General features: G+C 40.1%; 1 protein-coding gene across 2 annotated transcripts in view; it reads left to right on the top strand.

Moving 5' to 3' along the window:
- LOC116064118 overlaps positions 1-13,032 on the top strand; it is a 34,249-nt gene extending 21,217 nt beyond the window's left edge. Inside the window, exons 2-10 of one of the 2 annotated variants that reach the window (XM_031319188.2) lie at positions 1,451-1,463; positions 1,613-1,709; positions 3,856-3,953; positions 6,010-6,181; positions 8,758-8,842; positions 9,458-9,622; positions 9,711-9,977; positions 11,485-11,653; positions 12,215-13,032. In XM_031319188.2, the coding sequence (XP_031175048.1) occupies positions 3,862-3,953; positions 6,010-6,181; positions 8,758-8,842; positions 9,458-9,622; positions 9,711-9,977; positions 11,485-11,653; positions 12,215-12,548 (1,284 nt within the window). In that variant the 5' untranslated portion in view covers positions 1,451-1,463; positions 1,613-1,709; positions 3,856-3,861 and the 3' untranslated portion in view covers positions 12,549-13,032. The remainder of the gene's footprint in view (positions 1-1,450; positions 1,464-1,612; positions 1,710-3,855; positions 3,954-6,009; positions 6,182-8,757; positions 8,843-9,457; positions 9,623-9,710; positions 9,978-11,484; positions 11,654-12,214) is intronic. The other variant, XM_035991205.1, reaches the window with a different exon arrangement.
- The last annotated feature ends 1,968 nt before the right edge of the window (positions 13,033-15,000 follow it).

The raw sequence follows: 15,000 nt of genomic DNA, 5'->3' as shown, positions 1-15,000 counted from the left end.
TCTGCAGTCTGCATGCATCCTCCATATATCCACCCAGCTGTGGGCGGAGACCAGCCGCCCCAGAGCATGCTGGGAAGCTGGATGCCGCTCTGCATGGGTGCGATCTAAAAATGCATTTTCAGTACAGTTAAAATCCACCCAAGAATAAAAAATCCTTTTAAACCCCCACCTACCTTTTCTAAAAAGATCTTTCTCTCTGCAGCGGTTGTTGGGGCATACAGGTTAATAAAAACAGCCGTAAAATGATCAAACCGAGCTTTGACTAAAAGCAGCCTCCCCTCGATAAAATGCTGGACCTCCAGTGAGACCGGAGAGAAAGCTGTGGAGAAGAGGAAGCCCACTCCTCCACTCAGAGAAGAGCCATGGCTCAGGATGGGTCAGTGTAACGCTTATCAGTTCAATTTTCTAAGCACAAACAGACATTTGGAAAAACAGAAAAATGGGTTCAAATATCAAATTTTTCATTTTTTTCCACCTTGACAAATAAAAAAATTGGATCTTTAAACTGTTTTTCCAATTTTCTGTTTTTTATTCAGAGGATCAGAAATTGAGAAAATTACAAAAGTAGCTAGGCGGAACGAGGGAGAGAATACCATTACAGTATTTAATAATTGGAGCCCAGATGCAATTTTGTAATTTTCTAAATTTCTGATCCTCTGAATAAAAACTGAAGAAAATTGGAAAAACAGTTTAAAGATCCAATTTTTTTATTTGTCAAGGTGGAAAAAAAATGAAAAATTGGATATTGGAACCCATTTTTCTTTTTTTCCAAATGTCTGTTTGTGCTTAGAACATTAAACTGATAAGCGTTACCCTGACCAGGATGGCTTCCCCCCCCACTCCCTCCTCCAGCCTCACTGCTGCTGTCAGTGGGCGTCTCTTGTCAAAATAAAACATCAATGTGTTTATTACTTATAGTTTCATAAATACTGGCTCTTTTTTACATCTCTGGGTCCATTTACATTTAAACTCCCTACTTTAAAAACATCCATATTGAGATGTTAAAAACTAAAATAAAAACCAATAAATGAATTAAAATACACATTGGAACATTTTCCACCATTAATATTTAGTTGTCTTTTTGCTTTAAGCACAAGTTTCTTCAGTCTAAAAACCTCTTGGTCAGTTGAACTTCTTCTCAGGTGGTCAGTTAAACTCTTCTAAAGAGAACTCCTCCCTCGCTTCCCCTCTGGATAAACTGATGATTGGAAGTCAAACTGTGAAATCACGTGACATTAAAATCTTCAAAAAAAGTTACTCCGTCTCTGAGACAGTTTCTGTGAAATCATGGGACCACCGAGCATCCTCCCTCCCTTCATATTTGCTGATGATTTGAAGTCAAAGTATTTCTGTGAAACCATGTGACCACAGAGCGTCCGTCCCCTTTCTGCAGATATCTATATATATAAACTGTTCTCTCTCTTCTCTCTCTGCCTCCCCAACATCACAGACCAACAACACAGGTAAGAACTCTTTACAACTGGAAATACTTTACAATGATAAGATCTGGAGACACATCAGATATATATGCATGAAGAAAATGTATTTGCCATAACTAATAACTGAACATATTGCCTTAAATTCATATGATTTATTATTTTTTTTCTTCCAGACAGTGTCGCTGTGTCACCAAACTTCAGGAACTTCAGATACATTTCAGTGTACCTCTATCTGGGTTGACCAGGACTTTACCTTTACCTTTAACACAGGTATGTATCACAGGTTGGATGGTTCTGCATCAGTCTGTCTTCATGTTTATTATCAACAGGCCTTTCAAAGGCTTTCCTAGAAAAGAAAAAGCAGTGTTTAAAGTGTGTAAAGTGTTTAAACTGTTCGATAAATGGCCATAATGTGAAATGTTTAATTGTGCTGGACCCTCAACTCAGTCCAGGTCAGTGGTGTAGTCTATGTGATACGCAGGTTATGGCAAATACATTTTCTTCATGCATATATATCTGATGTGTCTCCAGATCTTATCATTGTAAAGTATTTCCAGTTGTAAAGAGTTCTTACCTGTGTTGTTGGTCTGTGATGTTGGGGAGGCAGAGAGAGAAGAGAGAGAAGTATAGTATATACTTAGTATACCCAAGAAAGCTCCAGGATTTCCATATAATCGCTTAAAAAATGCCCAATGACACGTAACAACATACTTTCCATTATAATTGTGATATATTTTGAATTGTCATCTGTATTTTTCTTCTTCACATAGGCTAAATAAAGGAATTTCCACATAAATTGGTGCATAAAAGTGTATCCAAATACAGGAAATGAAATCTTTGACGCCCAAAACTCTGGACACCCAGACCCCCACTATGATATGGCCCCCCCTCCCCCAAATGCTGATTCTGGCCAATATACAGTACAGTATAGGGCTGGATGATTAATCGAAAAATAATCGTAACCGAAATTCAGAGCCTATAACCGACGTAATTTTACCAAGTTGGTTATTTCGGTCTTTTAATCCTATTAATATTTCCGCGGCCGCCCACTGTGTGTTAATGTACTTTCCCCTTAAAACATATTACAGCCGCCGCGTGTGTAGTCACGTGACTCCGCCCCGTCCAGTCTGCGACCATAGGTGCTTTCCGATCGGATAGTACTTGTACTTTTTAGAGGAAAAGTACACTTCTAAGCAGTTCTAAGAACTACTCTCCCCCAAAATCTTTTTTTCCGTTTGCATTCCCACTGGCCAAGTGGCCATAGGGATATCTATATGCACTCTTTCATTAGAAAAAATAACCGTGAACATATTTACAGTATAAGAAAAGAAAAAAAATTTAAAATAATCATTCAATAATCATAATCAAGGTAACTTGTTTGATTAATCGTGATTATGATTTTAGCCAAACTTGTCCAGCCCTAGTATAGTATACCCACTACAATACATTAGACTACACCACTGGTCCAGTGTTGTCGTGTTGTTGGTCGAGCATTTAAAAGGACTTAACCCTTGTGTTTCCTCCCGGGTCAAGTATAAATTATCACCCAATTCTGTGTTACATCTTCTTAGCCAACTTCTTGCCAACCTATTACCACTAGTTTTACACTTGTTTTTTAATATATGGTCAAAAAAACCTCATTTATATAAAATTATACCTAATTTCTGAGTTAAGAAAAGCTAAAATTATGTATTATTTTGACTAACAGTTGAGATCAACGGGAACATATGTTGTGACGCATGTGACGTTCTCGCGATAACACGCCACTATGTTTATGTCCGCTGTATACAGCGTAGACATACACGTGGATACTTCAAACGCCATTTGGCTTCAGGAAAGTGCCGTGTATGTTTACGCAGTCATGATGCCATGTTGCAATGAGGGTCAAAGGATTGATGCTTGCAGCCCATTTCATTTTCTTTAATTTTACTTTTTATAAACCATGTTAAAAAAAGATTATAAAAGAGTAGTTTGCATACTTTAAAATGTGTCTGGAGAGGGGACTTTAAGTTGTAATGCCACTGCCCTAACAATGGTTCCTTCTCTTTGGTGTAGCTCCTGTTGAAGTATGATCTGATAAAGTATGACGTGGTGAAAGATGAACCAGTGAAAGATCAGAATGGAGCTAGGATTGGGGATCAGTGTTGGGTGGAGGAATGTTTTGCTGTGTGTGCATGAGAGAGAAAGAGAGAATGTTAGTATTTTTTATTAAGACTTTAACTTATGCGATAAGTGTGCTTGAGTATTGTAGATCTGTATTATTTTTCAAATGCAGTCACACACTTGCTGGTTAAAAACAAAAACAAAAGTAACTGGTAGAAAAAGTTAAGTTAATGTCCATCCCTGAAACAGGAAGATGTGAACTTCCAGCCCAGTGAATGTGTGGTGTAACTGTTGCTGTAATTGTGTGTTTTAGGGAGTTATGTGGAGGATTTTCCTGACGGTCAGTCTGCTCTGCTGGAGCGCTGACGGACAAGTGACCTGCAGAAATGAAAAGGATGAACCAGTGGACTGGTGAGACAACACTCAAAAACTACAAATATTGACGATATTTTTCACTTTTCTGGACCTTCAGAACGCGGTGCGGTTCTTTCTCAACTAGGGCTGAAACGATTCTTCGAGTAACTCGAATAATTTGATTACTAAAAATCCTCAATGCAAAATTCTTCGTTTAATTAATGTAACTAACGTACGGCTCACTGTGTTTCTGCACGGATGATTATTACTAGCGCACAACGGGCTGACGCTGAACACAAGACTGACATGGACTTACATTACATTACATGTTTATTTTATTTTCCACGGAACAAACCCGAGACAAGGTAGGCTAACTAACATCTGCTGCTCTTGTCTAGCCTACTAGCCTACAGCATGCTACTCTGCATATAGCAATGTTTTACCAACAAGCTAAAACGAAAGCTTCCAGTTTGTAATCTAACTGTTTATTAGTTTGCTACTAATCTTGAAATTTTTACACATTTTTGTAAACTTAGCTGCTGCCGGAGACAAACCAGCCCCTCCCCCCTGGAGCATGGCTACTTAATATGCACGAGAATGACGTCACCGGACCATGCTGGTGATATCTGCACTCTTTATTCTTTCTCCTCACTCAGTATTAGTCTTCTTAAAATGTGTCCCCCTGAACGGTGTAGTTGAATAGCCCTGCTGTAAGCTTTGTACAGTCATATTTACCTGGGTTTAGTGAACAGCTCTTTTGCATATCCAGTGCAAAGAGACAGAGGCAAGAAGGGGGAGGGGGCGAAAAAGATTTACATATGGGCCACCAAAAATGTATTTTTGCCAACAGAATAAGGGGCTTGGTGGCCCATGCTGCCCGTGCTTAAAAATATTAGCATATATCCCTGTTATTGTATGCAATGTAGGCAATAAAAAAGGTTGCTTTTTCAAAAAAAGGGAACCTCTCTTTTGTATATTTGCTATTGCTGTTCACTGTAAAGCAAAAGTATTTCTTATCCGATTACTCAATTAATTGATGAAATAATCGGTAGAATACTCGATTTCTTAAATAATCGATAGCTGCAGCACAATTCTCAACGCTCCCCTGCTGATGGCAGACTGCACCCTTGTGCCTTTTTCTCTCGCTGGCTGACACCTGCGGAGAGGGATTATCATGTCGGCAACAGGGAACGTCCAGCTGTGGTACTTCAGGAGTGGAGGCACTGGCTGGAGGGCTCCTCTCATCCAAAATCACACAAAAACCTCTCTTATCTGCAGTCAGCCCGGAGACTGAACTCACGCCAGGCTCTGTCTCTGCATTTCAGGGCCAATATACTAGACTCAAACCTAACAAACAGTTCAAACCCCAAATAAATTGAATTAAACATCATGTAAGAGAAAGACAATCTTCACATTACAAAAGCTGACAGGTCCAGTTTGGCCAACAGCTGCAGAGATGAATGGATTAGTTGTCAACTATTAAATTAATCTCCAACTATTCTGATAATCCGTTAACCAGTTTGAGTCATTTTTGATGATAAAACAGATAAACTTGTGTGATGTCAGCTTGTTAAATGTGAACATGTTGTAGTTTCTTCTCTCCTCTGAGACAGGAAACTGAAAATTTCTGAGTTGTGGACAAAACAAGACATTTGAGGACGTTATCTTGGTCTTTTTGGGAAACACTGATCCACATTTTAGAGACAGAACAACTCATCCATTCATCCTGACAGTAATCCACAGATTAATCCACCATGAAAACAATGAGTATTTGCAGTGAAAGCCAAATTAATGTTAAATCAATGTGAGCATCAAAACTAACTAAATGACTTCTCTCAGGTCTAATGGTTGTAGTCGGACTTCTGTAGAAAGTTTTGTCTTCAAGCTTTTTGAGTGTTATTTATGTATCATCTGCTCTAGATTTTCCAACATTTTAGACACACATATGGTGATAATAACGGTCCAAAATGATGGGAAATTGCATATTTTTTAATTAATTGAAAAACATTTCCTTGAGGAGTGACCCCTAGAGAGAGACTAGATTTATTGTTTACTACTCATGAGTCTCTGTCCTCTCTGCACATTAATGTTTCTCTTCTCTCCTCATCATCAGGTACATCATCTACAAGGTACCCAAACTGAATAACATCGGAACTACGGGTTTGGAATATCTTTACATTGATTCAGCTGGGAAGAACGAGACCTCTACAGATCACAATAAGCCCATCAACCATCCTAATGGTGTCCTGGCAAACACCCTGCGGCCCATATTTACCACATCAATGGTGAGAATCATGTTTAAACTGCAGTTCTGTTTTTATTGTGATAAAACTTGAAACCATGACACAAACTGATGGATAGATATTATGGTCTGTATAATTATAAAGCATCAACTAGTATTCCTCAAATATCTCAATGTGCTCTGTTGAAACTGTTCAACACACACCAGGTGAGTAAATATGTAATTGAATAATGAATCTGCAGCTGTACATTTGGTACCTTGCAGGCATGGATTGGCCATCGGGAATAATGGGAGATTTCCCGGTGGACCGGTCTATTTGTGTGGCTGCACTCCGGTCGAAAACTTCTTTTTTGATCATTCACCATAAAGAGAAGAGAGATCGACCACTTGTTTGTCTTTCATACGAGCACTGGCCATTCATATCCTTGGTCGTTGACTGACTGGCCCACAGAGAGGAGAGAGATCACATGATTGAACACTGGCCAATCACATCTCACTATGGCCCACTTCCATCCTACCATTGAGAGAGAGCGCATTTAAGTCCCGCCCCCACTGGCGGCAAAAATAACACCACAAAGTGCCGGTGGCTATCTAAAAATCACGCAATTTAAGCCTGTCAAACGATGATTGTAGCACCCTCTGTCTACCAGAGAGGACAAGTTAGCTGTTAGTAAGCTAAGGCACTTGCAAACATAGTACTATAACTTTCTGATTTATCCACATTGCACTAACATAAGCTGCTTACTGTGTACAAAATGCAGCTTTAGTTTAACTTACAGACTTTTTACTTGTTTACTATGCAAGACATCTTGATGACACTAAACCTGTTTGTCTTTGTCTGTGTGTCTTTAAATTAACCCATGAGTCGCGAGTCTCTAGTATCATTAACCCGGATCAGTTGAGTCCTACTACAATTCAATCTAAAATGATAACAGAGCCACACACAAACCTCTTGCAACATTAGCTACTACTAGTCCTAGCCATCTTAGCTGCCAAAAGCTTTATAAGGTACAGTTTCATAGGCAACAACAACTCCACAAGTCAACTCAAGCGACTGAGTGAGCAGAGAGACAGTCTGAGATAACAGGTTATAGGAACTTCCCGACCTGCAGACTCAGAGCCGGAAACATTGCAAGCTCGCAGACCATGGGACTCATTAAACGTACGGTATACTAGACGCATCTAAGGTGGCGCGCAACATCGTGACATCAAAATGACGTAATATAGTGCCGGCGTGCCCGGATTTATAGCGCATGATTTTTTCAGCGGCGTGCAACAAAGCGGAAACAGGAAGCATGAACGAGCTCCTGGGCAACGTGATGCCAGGACTCTCAGAGTGACTTCAAGTCTCTCTTGTAAACTTACTGGGTTAAGATGAGTTCTTTTATGGTGAATGAAAGGCTTGATCCGATCAAGTGTTGACGTCAGTGCTGCAGCCAGTTCTGCCGTTGTTTACCTTTTTCTTCTTCTTCTAGTCCGTAGAAAGAGCAACGTCTGTAGTCTTTCCTCATTAGCGCCACCTCTGATCAGGAGAAGACTGCAACTAGTGTCGCGACCACCAGCGCGGGAATAAATAGTTACAGCAATCCCATCACGTCACATTTCCAAGCGCTAGCTGGGCTGCGTCTAGTAAATTAGAGCCCTTAGTCATGAGAACTTGAGTCCTCGAGTCAGTCAGTCAGTTGGGCGAATCTACGTTGTCATGAGTGAAGTCTCTCCTCATGTTAGGGTGAAAAGCAAATCCAAAACAAAAGCCATTCTTTCACTTATGAAATAACATACAATGTTCTGCACGTAGCCTAGGCCTACTGTAGGTTTGGTGTATAAATGTAGTATATTAAAATGCAATTAGGTCGAGCAGACAGTCCGAAACATTGCAAGCTCGTAGACCATGAGCCTTGAGTCAGTGGAATCAGCCAGCTTCGTTGTCATGAGTGGATCTGTAGCAGACGAGCGAGTATAGTTTCTCCTTGAGTAAAGCCGGTAACATGGCAGACTCAAAAATACCAGATTTGAAATAGTGAGTCTGCACCGAGTGAATCCACAGAACTTCCTACTACGTTAGGTTACGTTAGTGGTTAGAGACAATGGGCTAGGACTGAGTTTCCTTGGCGATTTAGCAATACTGACTCAAGTGACTCGCACAACCCGGATCAGTTTGGTGAGTGACTAACCCGAATCCTTAAAAGGAATCGAGTTTGCCAGGCCAAGATGACAACATGCCCCACCCTCAACCTTTAACCATCTAACCATCAGGAGCCAGGCAGCCTTTTAGACTCAGTGAGATATTATCATAGTCTCTTACTCACCACTCAGCTAAGTGAGAATATTAGGGGCTGGTATGCAGGGTTCAACGTTAACTTTGTGTCCACCATCCAAATGGCTAGTGAATGTGAAAAAAAAAATTTTTGGCTGGTGAGGCAAGCAAATCTACCATTCTACCAATGCTGGTACATGTGTTGAAGGGGAGTGGGACGATGGTTGGTGGGCTGGTCTGGGTCTCAAACGTCCAGGGCTGATTTTTTTTTACCCCAGTCCAGCCCTCTCTGGATTGGTCCCGTACATCCCAATAATTAAAACATTATAATGTTTCTTCTCTTCATCCTGCATCATTTATAGCCAGACAACTTTGGATTCATCTCCTACAGCGACCAACCTCCTCCAATAGGAACGGGTCTTGGCTCTACGTTTGGTCACAGTAAAGGTGAGTAGAGGAAGCATCCCTCTCACAGGAAACATCTCTCTGAACCTCCATCAGGTTTTCATCACAGAGGACAGAGTCTGCTCAATGTGTAGTGACATCTCTGTTATCTTATCAATGATCTGTGACTCCTGTTTGTTCACTTCCTTCAGCTTCTGTCTTTGAATCATTTGAATGAGATCTGTCAGAAAAACTTAGTTTCCCTCCCTGCTCTTGGTCGTGGGTCTTTGGCGTTAGTTACTGACGCACTAAGTTTCCTTCAGCGTCTAAATCAGACACAGGAGGCTTTCAACTCATTCCAATGTAATCCCATCAACGGAGATATCTGATATCTGGGTAACACTTTGGGACACTTTCAGCATGCAGGTTAAACTACTTAGTTACAGTTAGGGAAAGATCATGAGTTGGGTTAAAAAATGTACATTTCAGTGACTCGTGGGACATAAACCCTGGTCTCCTGGGTGAAAGTCCTGTATTGTTTGACCCAGGAGGATCCCTCCATCAGATAACAGAGCTCAGTAGTTTATCTGTTACTTTGAAATATTAAAACACAGTCAAGAAATCACATATTAGGACTTTAAACAACAATAGTTCTCTGTCTATCTGGTGATGTTTCAGGACTTATGATGATGGAAAAAGACAAGACAGGAGTCTGGCTCTTACACAGCACACCACAGTTCCCTTTTGAAAGAGATCAAAATAATTTCTACCCATCCAGCGGAGCAGCGAAAGCTCAGACGTTTATCTGTGTAACATTCAACTACGACCAGTTCCAACACATAGGTAAAGTTATTAGTTACATCTTTATATTTATGTTCTTAGTGGTTAATTTGAATATAATGTTAATGTTGTCTTGTTGTACTATTTGAAGGTGAACACCTGCTGGCCATCGCAGCTTTCCCTTTTGATCATCATATTCCAGACGGCTTCCATAAAGAGCTTACACAGGTTACAGAGAAAGACTTGAAGAAAAGACCAAAACGTGACGCAAATCAAGTCAAAAGTCGGGAGCTGACATCTGCAGGATTACTATCAGCAGGATTAATATCAGCAGGATTAATATCAGCAGGAGTAATATCAGCAGGATTAACAGGAACAGGAACATCGTTTGAAAGCATTGCTAAACACCAAATTAAAGGTGAGATATCTGCATGATGGTTTGAGTCACATTACCTAACTTAGTAAAGACAAAGTTACAAAGAAAAGAGACATTTTGACTGTGGAAATGAGAGAAGTGTCACAACTCAGGGAATTGGAGGACCCAAAAGCAGAGAGCAGACGAGAGAAAGCTTGATCTTGAGGATTTATTTCATAAACGCAAAGTACAACCAACAAAAGGAGTCCTGAATCCAGCAGGCAAAAACTGATGCCTGAATGAACAGCAAACAAAGATCAGGGTATCCAAAAAAACAAAGGTAATCCAAAAAACAGGAACTAGACGAAAAAACTCCAAGGATGAGAAGACAGCACAGACAATGATCTGACACAAGAGAAGGGAAACACGGGACAGGTGACACCAGGGCTGGGGAACAGGTGGAACACATTAGACCAGCGTTTCTCAAACATTTTTCAATATTGTACCCCCTTTGAATTGCTTTTTTAAGCCAAGTACCCCCTGACCAGCGCAAAACATTTTCAGTAGAAAAAAAAGTCTATATAAAGAGGAGCAATCCAGCGCAGGCAGTGATAGATTCACTAAACAACTACCTTTTTTAAATAAAAACATTTAAATGCTACATTTCAAATGTTTAGAATCCATCACTTCATTCATTCATTATTATAGTATAATTATTTTAGGAATTATGCATGACATATTTTTAAATTAGCATTTTTGCAAAAATTTCACGTACCCCCTGCAATACTCCAAGGTACCCCTAGGGGTACACGTACCCCCATTTGAGAAACACTGCATTAGACAATCATAAGGGCGGGAAAACTAAACGACAGGAAGTAAAACAAGACAAGACAAGACAGAAAACAGACTACCAAAATAAAACAGGAAACAGAACCATACACAACCACCACAAGAAGATTGTTCTGTAGTTTAACATCAGTCTGTTTATCTTAATGATTGATTACAGCCTGGGACTGGTTAGAACTGGTTACATTTAAATGTGTGTAGCTGCTGAAGATCACTGACTTCATGTTTCAATAGTCTTCAGAAAGATAACCTCCCAAAGACAAAAGCAGTGCAGAAAATAGTGACACAATATAAAAGTAATAAATACAACATACAGATGAAAATATGTGGAGGAACATACACTGTAAATAAATGAATGGTAAACAAAATAATTTGAAAAAATTGTTGAATTAAAATAAGTTAGGTAGAGAGACTTGCATTTACTGTATGTCAATTTGGAGTTGTTTTTTTTTGTTGTTTTAGAAATGCAACCTTCCTTAAACGTGTGAGATTACTGAAATGTTTAAATATGAAGTTATATGGCAATAAGCCAGAACTGAAATTAAATATTAAAATGCTATCATCTTAAAACATTTCAAGCTAGTGTGACAATGCTGATTGACTTTACTTTTGCACTTTGTGGAAGTTCATTTTAGATGCTGTATCTACAGCACCAATTACTGATGCATTTATATTGTTTTATAACAACAAAACTCTCATTCTTTCTCTTTCTCTTTCTCTCCAGACGAGATGGACCTTGTTCTCCTGATCACCTCCACGTTCACTTTTTCCATTGTTGATCGGAACGAAAAGCCTTGTCTACGTAACAATGACAAAGAAGCTTACAACAGATTTGTTAAGAAACACATCATTCAAGAGAACTTTGACAGAAACTCTATTGATGCCTGGCAACGGTGAGTTAAAGAGTTAAAGCTACAGTTGGTAGCTTTTCTAAAAAATTAAAGTAAAATAAAACACTTTTTTTGTCCCACTTGCTCAAACTGTCCCATGTGCTGACAGTTGTCCATGAGACAGATGATCTGTGAAAACCTCCATGAGGGAAACAACCAATCACAGCCGCAGCGTCAATGACATCTCGTGAACTTTCTCACCTCGAATGTTTTCAGAAACACCTTTAGTCTACTGTCCTGACCCGGCTGCCATATTGAAGTGAAAACAGTTGAGCAAACGTTTTTCACTCTACAGCCAAACGGGAGCCTCCACTAAAATGTGTTGATCAGCATTGCCCAGTTTGACCGTTGGACTGCAGTTCACAAGCTCTCATTGACACGACTTTAGAGACTCCTCGGCTCTGATTGGTTGTTTTCCTTTGACGTGCTGGAAAATGCAAATGCCATTGTGCATTAAGGAGCAGTGGGTAGAGGCAGAGGAACATGATTTTATTTACTTTATTTACGTGTTTCAGAGTGTCATAAAACGAGGTCTGACTTTATTAATGCCATCTCATTATACAGGTACATAACGGACCGTGGACTCTGCGACAGGCGTCGACCGAAGCAGTCCTTCTTCGAGCCCGGGTCTCAGGGAGCTGTCGAGCAGATCTGTCAAGGCCATGGCCACCCACTGTCAAATCATAAAGACAACTTATGCATCAGTCCCAATACCCTGCCATTTTATTATGTTACGCTTGACAACAATTGCAAAGTTGATTGTGTAGTTCTTAAGGAGGATTATGTTGTTGTGGCTTGTGATGTGATTGTAAACCAGTGCCGTCCTGTCCATTTTGAGAAGCACAACGGCCAAGGGCCAGACATGAGCGCTATTTGCCAGAAAGTAAATGCTGCTTAGAATACGCCACATTTTGGAGGTTAGTAGACACTGGAGTCCAGATGTCAGGTTCGTTATTGTCCTGACATCTGAAACCTCTGTCGAGCTTAGCTAAACCACGCCTTGTTCACTTACATAAGAAAACATTGGCATGTCATTTTGTTCTTAAGCTACATTATATTCTGTTACATATTTGTTCGTACCATGTTGTGGGATGAGCATTATTAACCTTGTGTTGTCCTCCCGGCTAAAGACATTTTGACACTTTTTTCAACATTTTTTTCCCCTAAGCTTCCGCCACTTTATGTTGACGTTTTTTTCCGCTTATTGTCGCATTTTCTATTTTCAAGTTGTTGTTGTTTCAATGTTTAAAAAAAGTTTTGTCACCCTTTTTTGTCACTTTCACGTTTGACGCTTTTTTACCACTACTACCAACTCATACAACCAGTTTTACACTTATCTTTGGAATTCATGGACACTAAACCTAATTTTTTGTATTTAAAAAGCAGAAAAATGCTGTCAAATTGAATAAAACACACCAAATTCAATGAAAGTAGTGAACTGATCCTTCATTTTACTTGAGAAGAGCATTAAATGGAACCATCCATGTTCTTTTTTGGCAATTTGGTTGAAAGAAACCCAAATTTCTGATATAGACATTTTTTGAAAAAGGGTCAAATTTGACCCAAAGACAACAGGAGAGTTAAAACATGTGCCATACAGGAACAGAAACATGACATTTAATCTAAATATCATGGAGGAGATGAGTTAGAGCATTATATTAAACATATTTTCAACTAGTACTGAGTCTTACATTTCCAGCTAAAGCTTCTTTCTTCTTTCTAAAAATCTCTTGTACCCTAATGGGTGCTTAAAACGTTTGTATCCTTTTCTTTGATGAGTTCAATTCATAATGTCACTCTGTGTAATCCTCTATCTGTCAAACTAATGTTCCCCACATGTATATCCATGTACTGTACTTTCTCATTACGGTGAGATTTTTGTAAATCTATATTAAAATCCTGTTTGTTTTGCTTGATGTATTGTCAAATAAATTGCTTAAAGGTCCAATATGTAACATTTCTGCATTAAAATGTCTAAAAATGACCATACCTATGTTATATATTTTGTTGAGTTGTGTACTATCCCAAATGTCAAACTCAGAGAAATCTCTTATTTTATTTTAATGACACGGGACATTTCCTTTAGTCGCCCGTCAGTGGCGTCATATAACCTTTCACCCTCTAGTTACTGTAACTTCTGTCAAAACCCAGCACCCAGATGATGTGTTCAGGAGTAATTGTAAATCATACAGTGTCACAGAAAGAAATACTCGTAATTGTAATATTGCTTTTTCTGCCACACAGCATCATTTTCTGATTAATTACAGTAGTGGAGTGGCAATCGGGAGAGAGTCGGGACTTTTCCCAGTGGGCCGGTAGTGTTTCGAGGCCGCGAGGGCCGATGATAATAGTTATACATTGCGAGTTCTCAGCAACACCATCCGGCGGCCTGGTGTGCAAACTGTACAGCCTCTGCTCAACCCATACGGCGGCCCGCAGCCTCTAATTTCAATAGAAACACAGGCTGATCAGAAAGCACTAACGGAGTGCAGGTCACAACCATGTCTAGGATTTTCAGAAAGATAGGGGGATCAGAGAGCGGCCCCTCCCCAAATGGCATAGCCCTGGTCGGCCTATGACGTAAAGCCATCTTTTAAACACCTCTTTTTTTCCTCGTCACGTTTGGAAGTCTATCGGTAACGTTAACAGACAGTAGGCTCGTTGGAGGTTAACTGGCCTCTCCTGTAAAGTAGACGAGAGCTCTCAAGTTGGACAGTTTCCAGCTGATTCCAGCAGCCTTCAGGCTGAACAGGAAGTCACAGAAACACTGTGGTCCGATTCCGATTTAATAAAATGTTATCAGACCCATATATCAGCTCCTACAGTCTCCAGTTGTTTTAATTATGACAGAGTAGCTGTTAACATGCTCTACATGTGATCTGTTGCTGATTTTAATTAACAACAGACTGTAGATGATCAGTAATCTGAACAGATTTAGTCTCTCTGACTTCTAAACGTAACTACCAGTCACACAATATGTGTTCTGTACAGAATAAGCCTTTACATCAGTCAAATGGCTGTTGAGTCGATTCTGAACCAATCAGCTGTTAGATCAGCTGAGAGGCCGGCGTTTCCCAGCATGCCCTGGGTCCGCCTGGGTCTTGCAGCCGGTGAAAAGCAACTGCGCTGCCTGCGTCTCAAACCTGCGGCCGCCTTGATCTCGTGAGGTCATCGTTGCCCATGTGTGCACGACGTCAGAGCAAGACGGGATCAAGTCAGACACAAATATACCCAGCATGCACTGGGCAGCGATCGCTGGCGGTGAGCAATTCTGAGCAGACCTGGCTCATCTCCAACGAGCCTAGTGTGTGAGTCTAATGATGGAAAGCCAAAAAAGAAAAGGGAAAGGT

This window comes from Sander lucioperca, chromosome 14, assembly GCF_008315115.2.
Source record: "Sander lucioperca isolate FBNREF2018 chromosome 14, SLUC_FBN_1.2, whole genome shotgun sequence".
In the NCBI taxonomy this organism is placed as follows: domain Eukaryota; kingdom Metazoa; phylum Chordata; class Actinopteri; order Perciformes; family Percidae; genus Sander; species Sander lucioperca.
This window is presented reverse-complemented; position numbering and strand designations above follow the sequence as displayed.